Below are 21,009 nucleotides of genomic sequence, written 5' to 3'. Positions count from 1 at the left end.
CCAGATTATCCCCAACCAAACACGCCTTAAGTTAATCTAAGAAGAAAGAAGGAAAGGAAAGAAGGAATGGGAATGCAAGCATTCATACACCTAGATACTAATGGTCTAATATTTCATTGTTAGATTTTATAATTTTGTAGTACTACAGTATAGAGAAACAATATATTTTATGATGTCTTGATTTTTTATTGATCACATAACGAGGTCTTTGATAGAGAACGAGCATTGGCGCAATAGCTTTATTATGAATTGGAGGTGTGTATTGGACATGTCCAAATGAGTAGATGAACTAATCTTTCACCATCATTTCCCTATCTTGACACAACCATTTAGCCAACTATTGGTGCGTGCATCTTGGAGAATATTTTTTGTTTCAATGATCTTAGTAGCTCGTATGTCTATAATTCTCGATGATGGAAATATCTCCCTATCATCCACTTGCTCTATTTTCATTAAGCAATGAGAAGCACTTACTTGGACCTTGTGTACCTTGCTACAGATAGAAACCATATATGCAATATATCTCCAATTAAGATACGATGGAGACAATGAGAAAAATAAGTTGTGGATGGATACTTCCTTATCACCCAAGCATAAATGATGATTAAAATAGAAATGTATTAATTTTTTAATTTTCAAAAATAAATTAACTAAATATAGAAAGTCAATGCATAATATAAAAATAGGCATCCCAAAGCCCCCCGCCATTGGAGGATCTGAGAAGGATCAGATAAATGTGATCTTACCCTATGTAAAAAGAGATTATTTATGTGTTTCGAATATGTGCAGTTTAACGCAAAATGTACACCATCCTTAACCGGTTTTCAAAAGAAATTTTTTTTTTTTATGAAATAGACTTTGCCAACACTCCACGGCTAATGCATGATAGAGGTGCCAATACTCAAAAATCTTGGAAGATCGTGGATAACTACTCACTTTTGAATCATTCAACGCCCTTAAATTAAGCTCGTGGGAAGACCACATTTATTCTATGGAACATGGACCCCCTACCAAATGTAATTTATATGCTTGGGTTGAGATATGCTGGAAGGATTAAATAATTTGATCCACCGCAAAACCTCACATGATATTTTCGCGGACTCTTAGCTAACATAAGTCATATTTATTCACATTTTTAGACTTTTTTAACTCAATCCATATGTCTTTTACAACCCATTCAAACTTGTGTTTGGCTTTTAACTATAGGCTTGAGTTGGGTTTGAGTTTAGCTAGGTAGTTAGGGTAATGTTTGAATTACATCAAATTAGAATGGGTATTTTGTTGGTCAAGTTTGGCTTCATGGACTCTAATCACTCCGGGGAAGTTCTTTGGACCAGCAAAGAAGAGCTGCTTAGGCGTTGATTTGTTGTATTTTAATTTTTTTGGATGTATTCATACTAGCTAGGTATGAGTCATTTAGTGTAGAAAAAAAAAAAATTAAATAGAGGCTAACATTCAAATAGGAAGCATGGTGATTTTATTTTATTATTATTATTATTATTTTTTACTTCTTGAATTTTGATTTGGTAGTACCTAGGAAAGATAAAAAGAAACAGAGATTGAGCAGGGGGAGACCTAGTCTGGGAGATACCTATATCTTACATCTATTGTAGGCCTAACATTAATTGCAGATCCAGCAGCCAATCCCCATGTAACCCAATGGCCAAAAAAAAAAAGAATCTAATAAAATTTATCAGGTGGATGGTCAGGATTTAATCAGATAGGCGGCACACAACCTATGCAAACATCTCTGCCGCTATTTTTCCCCCGCCAAACTGATGGAGGCAAAAAGAAAAGTTGGCGGGAAGATTTTCGCGTGAAACGCCTAATTCACGCGCTTCTTAAAATTTGATCCGACGGCATCTGAAGCTCTAACTTGTCATCTGGCTTCATCCCACATTATAAACCGTCGGATCTTAAGAGTCTGGAATCTGGATGCGATGGGCTTTCTCCCTCGTTCTCTCACTCTGGCGACGTCAAGGTTCGAGCAAACGTAGGGGATAAGATAAAAAAGCGACAGGGGTTACAAAATAGAGGGAAAACCCTGTCAGAAATCTTTGAGCAATCCAATCGCCGCCTTCATTTTGGTCGCAAATTGTGTCAATTGGCGGTCGGATCTCAAGGTAATGCTTCGGATCTTCCATTTTCTGTGGTTCTCGGTTGCTCTAATCGCCAGAAATGGGGAAATGAGGGTTTGAATCCTTGTTATTTCGATGGATTTGGGTCGATTCATGCGTTTTAGTTCCTTTTTTTCTTTGACGTCTCTCTTATGGCTCAGTAAACCCTAGATTTGGAGGAATAAGCAGCCATTTTGTTTTTTCCTTTTTCCTTTTTTTTTTGTTGCAGGTATTGCTCGTGGACTGTTGCTGAAGAAAAGGACCGAAATGATGCTTATTTCAAAAGGTTTAGAGCAAAATACTTATCTTTATCGTTTCCAAAAGCCTTGAAGGGTTTCGATTCGCTGTTGTGGATTCGATCAGGGAGGAGAAACAAGATTAAAGGTGTGAATTTTATACCGATTATAGGCATATTGCCTAGAAATCGGAAGCCTTAGCTTTTGTGGAGTTATTTTGCTTACTTTTCCTTTGATAGTCGCGGGTTTGGTTGAACTACTGTGATGGAAGGCGTTGTGATTCTTGGTACTGTTCGAGCCGGAGACTCAAATCACGCTGATGCCGATGGGGGCTCCATGATTGTAGATAGTTCTCCGGCTGGAACATTGAAAGAATGCCAAGCAAATGAGAAGCATCTTGTGGTTCTTAATAGGGTTCCGGAAGTTGATGGTGATTCGATGATTGTTGATTCTTCTCCAGCAGAAGCATTGAAACAAGAACAACCAAGTGTTGAAGAACCTGAGAAGGTAGTTGTGAATTCCATTGTTGTGGATCTAAAAGGTGTGCCGGTGGAAGGTTTAAATCAGCCTGAAGTAAATGCAGACACCATGATTCTTGATAATCCTCACGCAGTATTACTGAAAAAGCCCCAGTCTGTTTTGAAAGATCAGAGGGGGGACCGGAAACAGTTAAAGCGGAAGAGGGCTTTGATTGATGGGAATGCAACTAGCTTGAATAAGGAATCCTTGGTTACAGAATGTTGTCAGGAGCTTGATGACCTATTTGAATATTATAAAGAAGTTTCAGGTCATAGACTAAATTTGGAAGAGGGCACGTGCTCTTCAAATAACTCAATGATTTCTTGCTTGCTGGAGGAGAGCAAACTTCCATTTTCGAAGTTGGTAGAGGAGATCTATGATAAGTTAAGGGCAAGGGAGGGGGTCACTTTGGCTTCGGTGCGAGGTGCTGTTCTCTTTGTTGGGCAGAGAGTGATGTATGGGGTTCCCAATTTGGATGCTGATGTACTGGAAGATGAGTCGCAGTCTTGCCTTTGGTGCTGGGAGGTAAAATATTTTGAATGTTATTTTTTTCAGTGTTTATCTTTTTTTGTGTGCAAAAAATTATAAAGTTCTTCTTGATGGTTTGCTGATCAGACGAGAGACTTAAAGTTGTTGCCTGCAACTCTACGGGGGTTTCTGAACATTCAACGCACTGCACGGAAGAAAATACACGAGAGGATTTCTGCTCTTTCAGGTATTATCTTCATAAAATTTTCTGCTCATTCTAAATAAGGTTTAGAAGAATCATGGTGACATGAAATTCATTTATCAATTTAAATTTAAATAATTGCTTGCGTTCTTGAGGTTCTTAAAGGCTGATATCCTAGCTATTTTGGAGAATGAATGATACTGTGATGCACCAATGTATCAGTTATCTTGATCAAGAAGAAATTCTCATAGGCTGAACAATTTGCAATTATTGAGATAGCCTCATATACCATTGGCTAATAAATTGAAAACAAGATTAGATATGATATTGAAATATATTTTAATATTGAGTGATAAAATCCATAATAAGAAAGTGAAGATTGGAAGATCTTGTCCTGTATATTGATATTGTTCAGCCAATATCTGGAAATACATAGGTGAGATAATAAGAGCTGATTGTACACATGCATCGTATTGGTGATTGCCAATTGCAATGCAAACCAGTATTACTTCTATTCATGCTACATGTAGTGTGGCATAGGGATGCACATGAATTGGATTTTGGCATATTCATATCTATATGCAATTTTGTGCGGTGAATATGGATTGCAACATATTAATTGGATGCTGAAATTTGTATCTATATTTGCTTTAAGTGAATATAAATACAAATTGGACATTATTAATATGGATATTACTGTGGATATAATTTGGCTATACAAAATTTCACGACTAGGATATTACTGTGGATATAATTACTGTGTATCTACTTTATTTTTTATTAACTCAAAAAAGTATTTAAGCCCTTATTTTTTATTAAAAAATTATGATCACAAGAAAAAAACAGTGAAGAAATAACTGCATCCATTTAATCAGATGTCTTTTGTTGGACCCTAACATTGTTAAGTTACATGCTTTGAGTTAAAAGGCTGACTGTTAAGGATGCAATCCATCAAATTGAAGATGTCACTGTTTGGTCGTAGAAAGTAAACTAAAAGCACACTGATGATGTCACTTCGTCCCCTTTGATGTTTACGTGAGCTATGTGAGACTAAATAAGGTTGACATTGGATTTGGATACGGATTGTATCAATATACGTATTTCACATTTCTTTAACAGATACAAATATGAATATGGATATTAGTGGGACGTTAATCGTCATGCCTATATTTGGATAGGTTCATATATGGAAATAGATCTAGATGAATATTATCTATCCATTCTTTACATGCATAGTATGATGGTTGGTTCTTGTTTCTATGGGCAATAAGATGGATTATTCTCATAATTTATTACCCACCAAAATTATAAAATAGGAGAATGGGAAAAGTATTTGATGGATACACTCATACATGGATCATGAATATCGTCATGTACATATCAGTTATTTGATTTGGTTTTTTCTTGGTAAATTGAGATGCTTTATTAACTTCAATTCTTGTGGCGTTTAACGCAAATGAATAACTAGTGTTTTCAAAAGCAATGAATGCATGCATATGCAGATGCAATCGTTTGAGTGAACTGCATTTTCTATATGCAGCTACTATATGTGGTTTGGTTGCCTATAGGTCAAAAAGGTGGTCCTTGTAGCGTTGTATGGCTACATATGTGGCTTTCTTAGTTTCGTGTTTTTTTTGCATATTTAGCCTGCTTAGTTTTGTGGGAAAGCATATGTGGCTGTCTTATTGTTAGGTTGGGCTCAATCGGAACCTGACCAGCCCAACTCATGTTGGGTAAGGTTGGGTCGAGGTTTTATAAACTTGGCTTGGGCTTGGGCTTGGGCTTGAAACTCCCAGCCTAACCCAAAGTTGTGTTGGATTAGGGTGGAGCTAAAACCTAACCCAAACCAAACACGATATGTAAATAACTCTAAACTTATGTTTCACATAAGATACTTATTTGTTTTGTTTAACTATATTTGTAGCCTTGTTAAATCATAGGATTATTCGTGAACCTAAACAAGTTCCCAACTTATGCAATGCTAGCATAATAAGAATGCTGAAAGCCTTTTCTCTATCTTAAATTATCTATACAACACAATCTAACATGATTAATTTGAAAAGAGCAAGTGCAACCTAACACTAACCCAAGTACCTGACTCAACTTGAATTTAGCTAAAAAAGGTTGGGTTGGAGAATTCCCAACACAAGGTTAGCTCGGTTGAGTTAGGGTTGGAAGATATATAGGTTGAATTGGGTTAGCATTATCTCTTAACCTGATCCAATTTGCTTGAGTTGCAATGCTACTTAGTATTTTGTGAACAGATATGTTACCAACTCATATGCAGACCTATGCAATTGGGATGGCTTCAGGCTAATAGTTGGGTTGGATGTGGGCTTCGGGCAGGTTGGATACATCTTTATTATTAATTAAAGGTAAACATTAATTATTAATGTCAATGTATTAATTGTGTTATAAATATTTCTATTAGGAACTACATCCTAAATAGTAAACATTATTTGTTAGTTTTTATTCTTATTAATATTGCTATTTTTATTTTAAAAAATATTATTTGTTCTTCATATTATGTCTAATTATTTTACTTAATTAATTTTAAATATTAAAGGTACTAATAGAAAAACATGTTCCTGCATTTGTGGCTTACATACCACATATGCCCTATGTAGTCTCTTGACAGCTTGTATACAACAACCATCTTTTAAAATGTGGCCAATTACTTTTGCATGTGTCATGGGAAATTGAAGGTACAACATTATATATTTTTGAACAAGAAATTAGTATTCAGAATTACATGGTACGTACTTAGAACTGAAGAGACTTTTATTTCTGTATATGTTCTGCATGCTATAGTATCCCATCTAATGCATACACATGGTACGCTACAAAAAAAAAGCTTCATATGGATGTTGCATTATTGCCAAGTGGCTTCTAATATTTAATGTGTGCCAGTTTTCTTATCATATTTTATTCTAATTGTTGAATATTTAACAACTTTCCTTTCTTGTTTAGTTTACTTATATTGATGTAACCCAATATAGTAATGACAATGCTATGCGGGGTTGATGCATCACGAAAGGAAGAACGGTGAATTGTTGAGGTTATACTTTGAAGATCAACACGCAAATAGAAGTAAACTAGATTGAAGATCCCTTCGCTTGGTGAAGGAAATTTGCTTAAAAAAGAATTTTATTTATATCTCAAAAGGCTACCATATATGATATATTAGATGCATATGTTATAGGACATGATTTCCTAACCCTAATTCGGGCATTAAATCAGATAAACAATTATACAAAATACAAGGCGGCAATAAGAAAGCATGCTAGAATTATTCTACTACAAATATGGAAACTTTGATAAATTTTGATATAGTCCCCAATGAAAAATTTATAAGAAAATCCAGTGAAAAGCTCTGAAGCCCATGCACTCGTATACTTGCACACGGGATGGGAATAAATCACATATTTGCCTATTGAAGTCTTTGTCCACGAATCTGTTAGCTCCTGCAGCACTTGGCATGGTTTAGTTGGTCATAGTACATGTTGGTTGCACCCTTTGTTGCATCGAGAGTTGCCTGACTGGTTTTTATATTGGTCATTGTGTGAGATTGGTTTTTATATTGGCATTTAAAATTCTCAAGTTGGTAGTTCTAATTGACTTATGGCATCATAGTTGATGTGTTTTATTTTATGGATAAAGCTGTCTCTTTACATTTCTCGATACAATCTGTCATTCTTTTTTTGTTTTAAGAAAAAAACATTAACTTACTTTATCTCTAGGTGCTTCTAGCGCCCTAGGCTCTAGTGCGCTTAAGTTACGTATCTTCGGCCTATAACCTGCTAAAGCCAATGCATTGCATGCAAAAATCCTTCTGTTAGGGGAATGATTTTTCTAAACTTTTAATTTGATCTATTATTTGTATCATGTAGTTTATAAGGTTTGAGCTAAACCATCTTTCAGAACTATTCTCTAATGTTGCTCAAATTTTCTTTCTTGTAATGCTTGGTTGTTTCTTATGCAAAGCATCAGGCTTGCAAAATATTATTTTGTATGAGTATGCTAATGTTATTTGTCTTCTTACAGCAACATTGTCAGCATTGTCAATTCCTGAAAGTCATGACAGTTATAAAAGTGATCTAGCTAAAGCATTAGTGAAGCTGGGGAAAGTATTAAACGCAGATGGGATTCGGTCTTTGGTTGAAAAGTTGAAACAGAAGAATGCTGCTGACATGTATGTATTTTTCTTGGACTTGTTTCTGATGCTCTGTACGCTGGCTTTGCACAATTCCCACTTTTGTTTAATACTATGACATCCTAAAGGCATTATTTTTTTTGTAACGAAAGGGCTGAGAGAGAAGCCAAACTAAAGGAGAAAGAGCTAATCAAGGAAATGGAGAAAATTAAGAGGAACACTGAGAAGGAAAAGAGAAAAATGGATCGCGAACTTCAGAAGGAGAAATTGCAGAGTGTGAGTTCCAAGTTTTGCTTATGATATTTAAATTCATGTGCATTTGTTAATTATGTTTCCATGTTTTATGTTAAGTCTAAGTTGGGTTTGGGTATCTAGAAGCCTAATCTACTCTCTTAACCTGTCAAGTGTATAAATATTGTCCATGTTTTTATGAATTAGATCTTCATTATGAACATGTTCATAAACGTATTTGTTGCTAGTTGCATGGTTGGTGTTGAAGAGCTTTCCCCAAATCTGGGGCTTTTCAGATCAACATGTTCTGTCCCCAATACCGTTTCTCCATGTCATTCAGAGAGTAGTTATGCTGATTGCCTGGGTTGTATATTTTTTTGAAGTGGCTTGTAAGAGGGTACCGGCCATATTGGAATATCACAAGTTAAAGTTCTGAGTCTTGGTATCGTCCTTGTATTGGTAATGATACGGCCCTCTACTGACACATGGTACACTTTTGGAGTCGGCACATCTGTACCTTGTGTTGGTACAAGGCATATCAAGCCCTCATATTGTAGCAGGACTGTACTGTTGGTATGGTATGGCCTGTACTCCCAGTATGTGGTGGTACTTAAGACCTTGTCACCAATTCTAGTTTGCTTGCATATTATCACTTTTAAATATTCTTTTATATTTATCTGCAGGAAAAGGAACTTAAGCGGATGCAAGAAGAAGCTGAGAAAGAGGAAAAGCGTCGTGAAAAAGAAGCGGCTGAACTGAAGAAACAACTTAAGAAGCAGCATGAAGAAGCTGAGCGGGAACAACGGCGCCGTGAAAAAGAGGAAGCTGAATTGAAAAAACAACTTGCAGTAAAAAAACAAGCGACTATAATGGAACGCTTTCTTAAGAGAGAGAGGAGTAAAGATAATACTAATAATCCTGACAACAGATCATCTATGACAGGCTCAATGTCCACCTCATCTTGCAAGAAAGAAGAGGCGGTCTATACAGTTACATCATCAATGGACTGTGCCTTTTCTCAGAAAGATACCCTATCTGCAGAGGATCTTCGCAGGTTAATAACAACATCTTCTTTTTTCACTCTGCCTTTTATATGCACAATCAATCTTTTAAGTTTTTAATTTTAGTTTGTTTATTTCTCTATAACATTCAAGATAGTTAAATTCATCTGTGGCCATGGAAATGACACTTGAAGTTAATCCTACAAAATAATTGAATGTTAGTCAATGCTTGACAATATTTAGAGATCATATTGTGTAAGAGTTGCAGGCAATTAGTTAGTAAATAGGAGCAAAGTATAACAACAGTGCAGAAGCTTTTTGTAAGATTGCTGAAAACAAAACTTTGTGAAGTATTGCAAAATTATGGTGGTTTCTGAAATTCTCAAAAATAATTTCTTTGACTGTGATTTCACATCATAGGTTGCATGTCACCCGCTGGCATAAGTTAGCTCGCTGCAATAGATCTTGCCGATGGGGTATTAGGCAAAACCCAAAGATTGAGTTGGTTAAGGAGCTTAAGCTACAAAAATCATCCTTGGATTCCGAGCTGCTTGAAAAAACTATGACTCCAAACAAAGATCTTTCCTCTTATAAGGGGAACCAAGGCAGCGAATCAAGCTTGGATAAGCTTGTAGATGAGTTTGAAGAATCTTTTGTTGAAATGCCATGTCATAATGGTACTGACTCTGTCCCAGCTTCAGTTCGTTCATTGCGGAAAAAGCTTTTGCAGTTTGACCAAAGCCATAGACCAGCATATTATGGTACTTGGCGCAGGAAGAGGCAAGTTTTGTTTCCTGGATATGATTGGAATTTGCTGCATTTGCATTTTTGTGATCTTTGTCATATTTTTATTTACATTGATACTGCTGCTTATTTCAGTGCTGTTGGCCCAAGGCACCCATTTAAGAAGGACCCTGATTTGGACTATGATATTGATAGTGATGAGGAGTGGGAAGAGGTACAATCACTTCTCTCTGTAAAAATACTTAAGTGAGAGAAATGTGTCAGCAATTTGTTTTGTTTTTATACAGGAGGATCCTGGTGAGAGCCTTTCTGATTGCGACAAGGACACTGAGGAGGATCATTTGGAGGAAGAAGCTTCTAAGATTGAGGATGAAGATGAAAGTGAAGATGGCTTTGTTGTACCCGATGGCTATGTCTCAGAAGATGAGGTACTCATAGCACTAGCAAATATAATCCATGCGCAGTTCTCTATCTTTCTTCGGGACCTCATATCACTCATGCATCAATTACATTTTTATTATCTTTTGAAGATGTTGCTTTATATTTTGTCATAGCAGTTTGCCCAATTATTGCTATCATTATGATTTTTAAATTGTTTTTGCCTATTTCTTATTCTATGCATGCCCTTGAAATGCTAGATGTGGAGTGGGTCAGACATGAAACCACATAATCCACCAAAAAGTTATTACGAAATGTTCCAAGTGCATTGAATTCGACAACGTAGAAGAATCAAAGATGAGGATGATGCTAAATTGAGTATGAGGATTTTAAAGATTAAAGATGCCCCCTTTGATTTTATATGTGTATGTAGATCGGCATCCAAGTCAAGAGGCGAGACTCTTCGTCTGGGCTCAAGTCTAGAGGAACCTTTTTTCTCTCGGTGATTTCAAAGGTTCAAAATACTATAGGCGCTAGATGGGCAGCCAAGAAGTGGCCTAGCAGCTGGGTGGGTGCCAAGTGGTCTCGGTGGTCCAAAATTAATAAATTCAAAAGTAATACATATAATTTAAAAACCTAAGACGAGAGTAGCAGCTAGGCAAAATTTAGACTAAATAATGAATCAATTTTATCCTCAATACTCAAATGCAATGCAAACCATCAACACAGGCATCTAAGCAAGTGCCAAGCCGGTTGGCTTTTAGAACATTGGTTTGGTTCTGTGATTTGATGAGTTGAATTTTGTTTTTTCAATGGTTTGTCATAGGCTACTCTCTTGCTAAAAGATTGCCTCGCCTGGTGATCAGGGACCAATTGATAAACCGTTAATGTTGGGTTGAAAGCCACTTATAAAAGGTTCTCAAATCTTGGGAGATCATTACCTGAAACATAAAGCTGATCCCATATAAAATAGATAAGGTCTTTTGATTGAGGTTAAAGTATGCTGATTGGTATCTTATAATTCTTTCTTTCCATATTTGACTGCAGGGAGTCCAAACTGAGACCTCATCGGATGACATGGAGGATGAGGCCAAAAGCTCACCCTCTGTTAAATCAGATGTTGAAAGTGAAGAATTCAGAGCATTGCTGCAACAGCAGAAACTTTTGCACAATTTGACCGAGAAGGCTCTTCGAAAGAGCCAGCCATTGGTTATATCTAATCTAATGCATGAAAAAGCTGAACTAATGATGGCCGAAGATCTCGCCGGGGCATCTAAGATGGAGCAGATCTGTTTGCAAGCTCTCAGAATGCAGGCCTTCCCTGGAGGTTCCATAGTTGATCTATCAGCAAGTCACAGCCCATCAGTTGAGGATCTTGTGCTCTGCCAATCCAGTAGAAATATTACTCCCACAGCTGCTGCAGCAGTCATCCCAGGCTCAGACTTGCCAGAATTTGTAAGTGCACAAGAGAGATGGACCGAACTCAAACTAGTCCTCACCTTATGTGGCATAGACTCAGATTTGTTATTTCTTCTATTTCTCATTGTCGTTATGATTACTCATTGGGATTATGATTACTCATTTTCATTATAATGTATGTGTTCCAAATGTTGAACTGCAGGTTAGGGTTATTCATTCTTGTTCACAAAGTATAAATAAGGTGGTAGAGTTGTTGCAACAAAAGTTCCCAACCGTCTCAAAGGCACTATTAAGAAATAAAGTACGAGAAATCTCCGATTTTGTTGATAACCATTGGCAGGTAACCTGCAACTGTGTTTCTTGCTTTCGGAGTCAGTCATAGAACAATAAAGCCTTTGTCTTTGAAACTTGATTACCCTTTTTCATAGCAAGAAAAAACTAATGTGTTTCCGTGCAGGTTAAGAAGGAGGTATTGGAGAGCCTTGGCTTATCCATCTCCCCAGGTATTAGAAGTTATCTATATTGCATATTGATATGGAAAAATTATGTTCTCCAAACATCTCATATCCTAGGCCACTTTATTGAATAAAAATTTTGCACAAGCCTCCTCATGATTATAAACTGTAGAGCCATAATAGTCTTGCTATGGTATGGTGATTAATACTGCCTATTGATGTTTACTTCTTCTGACAGACAATGGTAGGAGGCCAAAAGGCATAGCAATGTATTTCTCTAAACGCTGTTTACCTCCTGAAGGGGAGTCCATCAACATTTCCGAGTCTTCTCCTCAATCATGTTCAAAAACAAAGGCTGACAATGATGGCAATAATAGCCACACCTCGCAGGCTGACTTGCAGTCCACTCCTCTGAGCTTTGTATGAGATTGAATTGGCTGTAATCTGGCCTTGAGGCAGATGCTCCTTGAAGCACTGGGTTTTGTGGGTATATGGATGATAGATGCACATATGCATGGATAAGAAATGCACTGGGTTCAGTGGGGCCTCTCCTAATTTTGGTTACATTGTCGGGTGAAAGGGATATAAGATTGGAGGTTAAGATCAATGGAAATAGTACAAAATGTGTTTTGCACTAGTGGAGTTGCAAACAGCAATAGATGTTATAATATTACATTGTTTTTTTTTAATGGAACTTTGTGTTGCCATAGTTTTTATCGTCCAATTATTTCTCCCACTTGTCTCATATGTCTACTTCAAATCTATATCCTGTAGCTTGTTTGTGTTTTTTTGCTGTTGCGGGTGCTGGCTGAAGGTGCTCCTCTCCACTGCTCAATAATCCTCTCCACTCCTTCTTTGTTTTTGTTCTCTGTCGTCATTTATACTTCAGATTGAAGTTTCATCACCAAATCCTATAGTTTTTATCGTCCAATTATTTCTCCCACTTGTCTCATATGTCTACTTCAAATCTATATCCTGTAGCTTGTTTGTGTTTTTTTGCTGTTGCGGGTGCTGGCTGAAGGTGCTCCTCTCCACTGCTCAATAATCCTCTCCACTCCTCTTCTTTGTTTTTGTTCTCTGTCGTCATTTATACTTCAGATTGAAGTTTCATCACCAAATCCTATAATCCCCATGCCCTGCCCCCCTCTTCTTTGTTTTTGTTCTCTGTCGTCATTTATACTGCAGATTGAAGTTTCATCACTAAATCCTTTAATCTGAACTCCGGCCAATCGTTGAGGAAGGCTGGAACAGTTGTTGGCCTGTTTGCTGCCTGCTGATTTCCCACATCAATTTTTTTCAACTTTTTCCCTCACTGGTTGAGGTAGTTAGGGCATTCGTCTGGCTAAATCTAGAACTAAGTTGCCTTCGATCCAGTTTCCAGATCCGCTATTCTTTCCTAGTGGCAGAACTCATTCATCAGAACCAACAAGAGGGGGAGTTTCCTACGCTATATAAATTAATGAATGCAAGCTTAAATGGGGAAAAAATCATCACTGATATTGGGAGGGAAAAAAAATCATATGCACCCCAAACACATGTAAATCAAACAGAAGTCACTTCACTCAACAAGTACAGCTTATGCAGCAGCCAAAAGAAATATGAATAAACGAATTAACTTGAGAAGATAATGCGAAAACTCATTCCCGATGTACATTAAAAATAACCCATCAACCAAAACCCTCTTAATTCTTCGCTACAACAGCAGAAGGAGCATCTTTTTTTCCCGATGTGCAGTGAGCTAGACTTGGAAGGGCCATGGCCAGTCCTTCGTCTCCTCATGCTGCACCCTGGCACTCCTCATGGCAGCATTGCTACCGGAGTCCCCCTCCATATAGGCATGGTACCTCAGCACAAAAGCCAGGGCCAGGACAACCCATTCCAAGCAAAAGATCACCATCCCGAGACCACCCACCATCTTCAGTATCACCTCCCCATCCTCCTCCCTCACATAGGACCGCAGCTCCCCGAGGAAGTCCGGCGTCCTGGCGAACACGAGCAGGGCCACGGAACCTTGGAAGATGGCTGTGAGCACGGTGGCCACCATGTGGGTGGCATGCCATTTGGTGGAACCTGGCGAGGCCGCGCACCCGGTGGCGGCCACGATGATGGTGAAGGCATGGAGGAGGATGAGGAGGAAGCCGCAGGGTGACGGGATGAGGCGGAGGGAGAGGGTGAGGAAGATGCAGCTGGAGGCAGCACCGAGGAGGATGTAGTTGAAGAGGAGGAAGACCTTGTGGGAGCGATAGCTGGTGCCAGAGGCATCAGCGGGTGGATTCCCCATGGGAGATTGGGACTGGGTTAAGGAGAAATAATTGGGAAATGGAAGAGAGAGAGGTTGCTTGTAGTTGTAGATGCTCGATAGAGAGAGGGAGAGAAAGAGGTTGATGAGGGCTTCCTGGGGCGGAGGTCTTATTTGAAGGGCTCAGGAGTAGGCTGGAATGTGACCGTTGGAGGCGAATGCAACGGCTAGTTGATGCGTTTCCTTCCCAGTAGCCGTTGGCAGCTGGCTTTTGGCACAAGCGGGATGCACGTGACGATGCGGTGAGTTCACATCTTTGCCACTAGAATGCAGCGGGAGGCCAGCACGTGAGGTCCACGTGCATGGAGAAATCATGGTTGTTCTCCATTTTGAATTTCTTAAGTGATTGCTTCTTATTAGTGCTCTCCATTGCACCCACTTTCAGAGAAAAATGGATCGTGAACTTCAGAAGGAGAAATTGCAGAGTGTAAGTTCCAAGTTTTGCTTATGATATTTAAATTCACGTGCATTTGTTACTTATGTTTCCATGTTTTATCTTAAGTCCAAGTTGGGTTTGTGTATCTAGAAGCCTAATCTGTTCTCTTAACCTGGAAAGTGTATAAATATTTTTCATGTTTGTATGAATTAGATCTTCATTATGAACATGTTCATAAATGTATTTGCTGCTAGCTGCATGCTTGGTGTTGAAGAGCTTTCCCCAAATTTGGGGCTTTTTTCTTTTTTTCTTTTGCTGAAATGGATGTATCATATATAGCGGATACGAATACACTAAAAGAAATCAAAATATAACAAGTCTTGGAATGCACCGGGTAGTCTTCTCTCTCCCAGCCACAGAGTTTCCTCAGAGTGGTTAGCCACATAGGAGGTTACCCAATCTGCTGCTCCGTTGGTTTCTCGATACACATGCTTGGCCCGCAGAGCCATCCCACTCATCACCATCTCCCGAATATCCCTAAGGAGTGGATGGTAATCATCCACCCCTTCCACACTCCGCTGGATCCAACCAATGACAATAGCCGAGTCACCCTCAAGCACTAAGGTATTGGCTTGCAAAATGCGCAAGGCATACCTTAGGTCGGTCCAGGCAGCCAGCCCTCAACTTCGCCTCCGAGACAGAGGTATCGAAAATCTGGCAACCACCAGCTGCAATCACTCTAGAGTCTGGACCCCTAATGACGAGCCCATTTCTCCTCTACTACCACCATCCAGTACGCATCCATCAAAATTAACCTTGAGGAAGCTCGGAGGTGGGGGTTCCTAGGTGAAGAACACTGGGCAAGGCGCTCTAGGAGCAGGATAGGAGCCCCAAGTGTCCCAAACTATTAATGTACTATCCAACAGATGTGACCAAGTCATCTCCGCTGCTTGGCTCCGGGCCCTCTCGGCGAGGAATCTCGGTAGAGAGCAGCTTTCACCAAACGTCCAAGCATTCCTGGATAGCCATATCTAGTATGCTATATATGTCACCATAGTAGCCACCTGCCTCGATCGTGGCGCAGACGCCCATTGACTGACCTCCTATAGGAATGACGATGTATCACCCCAAATCTCAAATGGAACCATGGCACACTCCCATATTCACCGCACATGCTAACACTGGAACAAGGCATGATCCACGGACTCAGTTACGAAGCACAGGGGGCACTGGGGATGGATGTCCAGGCCCCTTGTACTCAGGATGAATAAGACCTCCCCCAAACAATCTTCTAGAAGAATAGGGCCATCCTAAGATGCAGACCAAAGCGCCAAACCGACGCACAGTCAACGCCTGGGTGCTGCACACTCTGAAGGAGGCCGTAGACATTACCAATCCTCACTGAAGATCTGTAGGACGAGCTCCAGATCCTCACGTCAGGCTGGCGCATCTGGGGACTGGTGCTGACCGGATCCTTTCAGCAAGCTAACCTCCAAATAGTTGGGCCACGCGGGTAGCATCCCACCCTGCCCCTTCGAGAAGAAGGAGGTCGTAAACCCGCAGTCCTCACAAGGTGTTGACATTGACCATCGTCGGCCACCGCCCCAACAAACCGCTAGCTCACATGTCTGAACCGGACCATATTGGACTGCCATCATCTGATTCCAAAAATACTAGAATACATTTGGAGCTCTTCTTACCAACATGTTCTGTGCCCAATACTGTTTCTCCATATATCATTCAGAGGGTAGTTATGCTGATTGCCTGGGTGGTAAATTTTTTTGAAGTGGCTTGTTAGAGGGTAGTGGTCATATTGGAATATCACAAGTCAAAAGTTTCAAGTCCTGACATCATCCTTATATTGTTACATTTTTGGGGTCGGCAAATCTGTACCTTATGTTGGTAAAAGGCATATCAAACCCACATATTATAGCAGTACTATACTGTTGATATGGCATGGCCGGTGCTACCCAGCATGTGCTGGTACTTAAAAGGCCTTGTCGCGGATTCTAGTTTGCTTGCATATTATCACTTTTAAATATTCTTTTATATTTATCCACAGGAAAAAGAACTTAACCGGCTGAGAAAGAGGGAAAGCGTCTTAAAATAACTTTAAGAAGCAGCTTGAAGAAGCTGAGCGGGAACAACGCCGTCGTGGAGAAGAAGAAGCTGAATTGGAAAAACAACTTGCAGTAAAAAAACAAGCGACCATAATGTGAAACGCTTTCTTGAGAGAGAGCAGAGTAAAGATAATTATAATAATCCTGACAGCAGATCATCCATGGAAGGCCCAGTGGCCGCCTCATCTTTCAAGAAACAAGAGGCGATCTATACAGTTACATCATCAATGGACTCTGCCTTTTCTCAGAAAGAGAGCCTATCTGTGGAGAATCTTGTTAGGTTAATAACAACGTCTTCTTTTTTTCACTCTGCCTTTTATATGCACAATAAAACTTTTAGGTTTTTAATTTGGTTTGTTTATGTCTCTGTAACAGTCAAGATGGTTAAATTTATCTATGGTCATGGGAATGGCACTTGAAGTTAATCCTACAAAATAATTGAATGTTAGTCAATGCTTGACATTATTTAGAGATCAAAGCATCTCGTGTGTGACCAAAATTATTACAGTGATCACGGTGTGGTTGACCGATAAAAAAACCCCGCTCTGATGATATCATGCCATGAGAAATTTGTATTGGAAATAAGATTTGAATTGCTTATTGTATTCATGGCACCGGTGTGCTTTATATATGAGTTGAGCTCCTAGATATAGTAGAATACAACAATAAAATTTCATGATTATGAGAATGATATTAAGAACTGGGTATAATATAATACAATAACAAAATTCTATAATTTAATATTAATACTAAATTTGAATATGACAATCAAATTTCATAATTTTTGGATATTGATCTGAGCTGATATAACAAGATTGTGATGGATCCCGCTATTTGGTAGCCATCGACCGCGTGGTCGACATGTGGAACACAGCGCCAGGTTCGCAGAAGGAAGAATCGTTCCAGTGATGGTTTTGTTGCGAAGACAAGGGAAGCAGAGCATGTTCGAGATTAGGAGAGGATGCCATGCACTCAGCTCCCACGCGAGGACGTAGGGAATGAGTTGAGCAGATGCCATGAAGCCAGATCCCATGCGAAGATGTGGGAAATGAGTTGTTGAAGTGACGACCCAATCCTTCACAACTCACCTTTCACAAGTCAGTTATCAAGGAGTTATGGTGGGAGGATAAATGGGAGGTTGAGTGAGTGAACGTGGAGGGAAGTTATTTTCTTTATATATTTCCAATATACAGTGGATGTTAGGGGTTTTTCTTTATGTGGGTTTGTGAGTGTGTGGATGGGTTCTTTCACCCATAGTAGAGGACACATGCAAGGGTTTTCCTCTCACCTGAAGAGATGCTTCGAATCAACTATCTCTATTCCAACTTCTTCTTCTCCTTCCCACGGGCTGGGACCTAACATCTAGTACCAGAGCCATGACGAACAAGGAGAGGATCGAGCGGATGGAAGCTGAGCTAAGCACCCTACAGGAGGAGTTGCATGGCTTGGACGAACGGGTGGATGGACGGCTCACGGAGGTCTTGGAGGCTGTCTGACATCTCTTGATCATCGCGCAGCCACAACCGCCGTTCGAGCAGCTGTCACCACTACCAACTTCACCAAGAGGAGGAGGTATCGGGTGAGTGGAGGAGTATGCAGGTACCCAACGACATCCGAGAATGGACTTCCTGCTGTTCATTGGAGATGACCCAATTGTCTGGTTGGATCGTGCGGAGCAATATTTCAACGGTCAAAGAGTTCCGGCCAACCGACGAGCGACCACCGCTTCATTCTATCTTGACGAGGAAGCCAACCACTGGTGGCAGTGGTTGAGGAGGGCATAACAGGATGAAGGAGACATCGTCACTTGGAGGGTGTTTGAACAAGAGTTGTTGGCTAGATTTGGTCCCAATGAGTATGTGAACTTCAACGAAAAGCTCTTTCGTGTTCAGCAACAAGGCTCGGTGAGGGAGTATCAATAGGAGTTTGAGAAGTTGGCTAACCGAGTCCGGAGCTGGCCACAGGATGCGCTCCTTAGCACTTTCGTCAGAGGACTCAAGGAAGAGATCGCAAAGGAGGTATGCATGAGACGACCCCATTTCCTGCGAGAAGCAATTACAATTGCTTGAATGCAGGAGGAGAGGCTGGAGCAAAAGTAAAAAGCAGCCTATAGTGATGGACTTCCGAACCCATCTACCCCTGCATCGTGGCTTCTCGCTCCAGCACCGATCCGATACATATCATGGGAGGAGATGCAGCAACGATGGAAATGAGGACTCTGCTTCAAATGCAACAAGAATTTCACTCCAGGGCATTGATGCAAGACTTTACAGGCTTATCTGATAAAAGCAGATCGCATGGAGGATGTGGAAGGACCCAGTAGGGGCGAAGTTGACTATCACGGCGATGGAGCCAGCAGTTATCAAAGATTATCGTTGGAAAACAAACTTTATGGACAAGGTTTTGGCCGAAGGGGGGAGGGATGATGGATCCCGCTATTTGGTAGCCATCGACCGTGTGGTCGATATGTGGAACGCAGCGCCGGGTTTGCAAAAGGAAGAATCGTTCCGGTGATGGTTCTGTTGCGAAGACAAAGGAAGCGGAGCATGTTTAGGACTGGGAGTAGATGCCATGATGGGAACATCAGAGCCCTTCATCCAGATGATCCTGAGCCCCCGGATTGAGCCAGACTCGTTTATTTGCATATTTATTTTATTATTTTATTTTTGGGCTTATTTGCATTCTAGGGTTTATTTGTGGTTTATTTTATTTCTGGGCTTATTTGCATTTTAGGGCTTATTTGTGTTATTTGTGGGTTCATTAGGATTTATTTCTGTGTAAGGGGGGTTTATGCAAGTTGTGTATTTGGGCCCTATATATAGGGAACTATTTTCATGATTAGGGTTTAATGAATGATTAAGAATTTCTTTTCCCCCCAGATCTTATTCTTCCTCCTCCTCCTCCCCTTCTCTTCTTCCTGTGTCTCTAGAACCTCTTCTTCCTTCTTCCTCTCTTGTTCTTCCTTCTTCTCCTCTTTTTCCGCATTTGTGCGGCATCAACTTGGTATCAGAGCAACCGGTTTTGCTTCTATTGCCAAAGCCCCGATCCGTCAACAGTTTTTCTTTCCCTCGGTTACCATCAACAACAAGAACAGACCCCTTCCCTCTGTCAGTCCGCTCACCAAAGAAAAAAAAAAAAAGGATCACTGCCGAGTCTGTGAAGGCCCAGATCGACAGCCATCCGCATCCGACCCCCCCTCTCTCTCGGTCTGTGTCTTCACCAGAGCAAAAAAAAAAAAAAAAAAAAAAGTTCTGCAGCCGAGAGAGAAGAAAGAGCCACAGCCCCTGCACCAGACTCTCCTTCGCGTCTCTCTGACTTGATCCATCAGTCGCCGCCGCTGCCCAGTGAAGGCCCGAGCCCACCGTCGGAGGAGCCAAATCCCACCACCCGTCGCGCCCACGGCCGCCTTCACCCCGCGCACAACGTCAGCAGCGCCACCAGCTCGCCCGCGTCGCCCACGGCCGACCCGTGGCAAACCCGGGAACGCCAGCCATCCCCCGCTGCAGGTCACGGAGCCGCAGCCGTGACTGCCGACGCGTCACCGGAAGCGCCGCCGGCCGGAGCCCGTGACCGGCCCCGCCCGCCGCCATAGGTCCCAGAGCCCCGGCCACCGCCATCGCCGTGAAGATCGGAGCCTTCTCCCGAAACCATTGGGAGGTTGAAGAAAACAAACCTAACGGGTAAGATCCAAACCCGTTATCCGTTTCTCTGCTAGCCCGGATCCATTCCAAAAAAAAAAAAAAATAAAAATAAAAAAATACACGTGCCTTGCACGTGAGGAACTAACGGGTTATCGGAGCGGTTCACGCCCGACAACCCGAATCCGACCGGATCCAAGGTTATAACAACACACGTGATCTCACGTGTCTCAAAAAAAAAAAAAAAAAAAAAAAAAACCAACCTCTATTCTGCCGAAAAGGAAACCCTAGGGTTTCCACCGTCCCCTTCGCCGCCGTCGCCGAGCTCCGCCTGCAGCGCTGCCTCTGGCCGCTCCGCCTTTCCTCCTCGCCGCCGTCGTGCCACCCCTTCGCCGCCGTCGCCGAGCTCCGCCTGAAGCGCCACCACCAGCCGCTCCGCCTTTCCTCCTCGCCGCCGTCGTGTCAACCCCATTTCCGCCGCCTCGCCGAGTCTGCCGCCGCTCATCTTTCGCGGCAGCCTTCTCTCTGCCGCTCCATCTCTGTTGCACCACCTCCGCCGGGCTCCGTCTCCACCGAGCCTCGTCCGCCGCCGCCGCCGTGTCCGCCTTCACTGCGACCCGAGGACGTCTCCCGTGAACGACACCGGACCCACG

General features: G+C 41.2%; 2 protein-coding genes across 2 annotated transcripts; one reads left to right on the top strand and one right to left on the bottom strand.

Annotated features, from left to right (window-relative positions):
• The first annotated feature begins 1,933 nt into the window (after window positions 1–1,933).
• On the top strand, window positions 1,934–12,647 carry LOC103707744 (chromatin assembly factor 1 subunit FSM-like). Its single transcript, XM_008792355.3, has 13 exons — window positions 1,934–2,123; window positions 2,347–3,397; window positions 3,488–3,587; window positions 7,587–7,734; window positions 7,848–7,971; window positions 8,610–8,980; window positions 9,348–9,707; window positions 9,807–9,885; window positions 9,959–10,099; window positions 11,097–11,504; window positions 11,671–11,808; window positions 11,926–11,971; window positions 12,162–12,647. Exons 2-13 carry the CDS (start codon window positions 2,618–2,620, stop codon window positions 12,347–12,349), a joined length of 2,883 nt encoding a protein of 960 aa, XP_008790577.2. The 5' UTR covers window positions 1,934–2,123; window positions 2,347–2,617; the 3' UTR covers window positions 12,350–12,647.
• A 752-nt stretch (window positions 12,648–13,399) lies between these two features.
• On the bottom strand, window positions 13,400–14,322 carry LOC103707745. The gene has a single exon (XM_008792356.4). It carries the CDS (start codon window positions 14,202–14,204, stop codon window positions 13,662–13,664), a length of 543 nt encoding a protein of 180 aa, XP_008790578.1. The 5' UTR covers window positions 14,205–14,322; the 3' UTR covers window positions 13,400–13,661.
• Window positions 14,323–21,009: the final 6,687 nt, after the last annotated feature.

The sequence above is a fragment of the Phoenix dactylifera genome, chromosome 7 (genome assembly GCF_009389715.1).
Source record: "Phoenix dactylifera cultivar Barhee BC4 chromosome 7, palm_55x_up_171113_PBpolish2nd_filt_p, whole genome shotgun sequence".
Classification (NCBI taxonomy): Eukaryota; Viridiplantae; Streptophyta; class Magnoliopsida; order Arecales; family Arecaceae; genus Phoenix; species Phoenix dactylifera.
The sequence above is the reverse complement of the archived record's forward strand: the minus strand, read 5'-3'. Positions and strand labels throughout refer to the sequence as shown.

Bases quoted from the DNA above. Each gene is read 5' to 3' on its own strand.
- LOC103707744 (XM_008792355.3), top strand. From the start codon at position 2,618: ATGGAAGGCGTTGTGATTCTTGGTACTGTTCGAGCCGGAGACTCAAAT. The intron at 3,588-7,586 runs GTATTATCTTCA...GTCTTCTTACAG, and splicing joins GAGGATTTCTGCTCTTTCAG to CAACATTGTCAGCATTGTCA. The intron at 11,505-11,670 runs GTAAGTGCACAA...GTTGAACTGCAG, and splicing joins GCTCAGACTTGCCAGAATTT to GTTAGGGTTATTCATTCTTG.
- LOC103707745 (XM_008792356.4), bottom strand. From the start codon at position 14,204: ATGGGGAATCCACCCGCTGATGCCTCTGGCACCAGCTATCGCTCCCAC.